The sequence below is a fragment of the Bos mutus genome, unplaced genomic scaffold (genome assembly GCF_027580195.1).
Source record: "Bos mutus isolate GX-2022 unplaced genomic scaffold, NWIPB_WYAK_1.1 CTG163, whole genome shotgun sequence".
NCBI classification, from domain to species: Eukaryota; Metazoa; Chordata; class Mammalia; order Artiodactyla; family Bovidae; genus Bos; species Bos mutus.
The window spans coordinates 1,101,320-1,102,684 of record NW_027219084.1 but is presented as its reverse complement, the minus strand read 5'-3'; the positions used below and the strand labels follow the sequence as shown (position 1 = coordinate 1,102,684).

Here is a 1,365-nt window from a genome sequence, read left to right as displayed (position 1 = left end):
ATAAAAAGTTATATTGTCTATAGTGGCCATTACCAGATTATTAATATATGCTACCATCTAACTAATGACCAATCTCTGGAACAATTAAAATTAGAAATATAAAAATTGTGCCATTACTAGGAAAAATAGATGATCTTTGAACTCAAGCAGTTTTGGTGCTGTTAAGATAATTTTTTACAAAAAAGTACTCTTATAGAAAGAACTCATTAACAGAGGACCAGTTATATTGGAAAGTCTGAATTCTTTACATGTTAAATGTACTTACGTATTGGGCTTCTTATAAAATTAAGTCGCAGGTGAAACTGTAGTAAAATTGAGATAAAGAGCGCCTTTGTTAGCGAGAGTAAGGAAGTCAATATTGAAAATAAGCACAAGAAAGTCCAGGCTCTAAGCTTTTGTTAAAGGGAAAGTCCGCCGAAATCCGTGTAGCCAATGTTACCTTATTGTGGCCCAGGCTTGTCCAGCTGCTGTGATGCTCCTTTTGCAGGAGTGAATTGGTTATGATCACGGACTGTGACCGGCTTAATTGGCTTTCCATTTGTGAGTATGTGGTCTTGGCACAACCATCCCTGTATGTGAAGGGGTGCAATGTCTCTACATGCATCGGGTTGCATAGTATTGAAGAGTCTGCAGGAAGCGATTTCTGTGGCCTCTTGGCTCTCCGACGAGGTCGATATTTATAGCCCGGGTATTTGTCTCGGTGTATGGCTAGTAGTCTCTGTGCCTCCTCAAAGAATGGGCGCTTTTCAGCATCTGTAAGCCTTTTCCACTCATATCCCAGCTGCTTGCTGATGTCTGAGTTTTTCATTTTGGGATTCTCTAGAGCCACCTTTCGTCTTCGTTCACGAGACCACACAATGAAGGCGTTCATGGGTCGCTTGACGTGGTCCTGGCTGCTCTCCCTAACATGTTCTCCCCTTTCACACTGATCATTTGCGCTATGACTGTCTGTGCACAAGGAAGAGTCTTTCCTAAAAGCGAGAGTAGTTTGTTGCTGTACCACAGCTGGACTGTAAACATCGTCGTTCAATACTCTGAACATAGCAGAAGCATACGACTGCACTGTTTAAAAGGGGAGGAAGTAATATGCGGTGTAAACGTTCTAAAAATTATGGTGCTATTCATAAGTTGTTCTTACCACAGACTGACTTAGTGCAATATATACAGTGAAACATTTATTTCTCCGCCCCCAATACCTCCCCTCAATACGTCCTGGCAGTCAGCCCAAACCCACCAACCTACTCTTTCTCAAGCAAAGCTACTTAACAGGATATTAAGGCTCTGCTTTCTTCTTTGTTTACATCTAATCAGAATTTGTGAATGTGCTAACACCTGCTTAAAAATACAAAAAGTGTCATTATGAAG

At 41.0% G+C, this 1,365-nt stretch overlaps 1 protein-coding gene across 1 annotated transcript; it reads right to left on the bottom strand.

The window, feature by feature from the left end:
- Positions 1-352: 352 nt before the first annotated feature.
- SRY (sex determining region Y) lies at positions 353-1,057 on the bottom strand. Its single transcript, XM_070366724.1, has one exon. The coding sequence runs from the start codon at positions 1,040-1,042 to the stop codon at positions 353-355; it is 690 nt and encodes a 229-aa protein (XP_070222825.1). The 5' UTR covers positions 1,043-1,057.
- Positions 1,058-1,365: the final 308 nt, after the last annotated feature.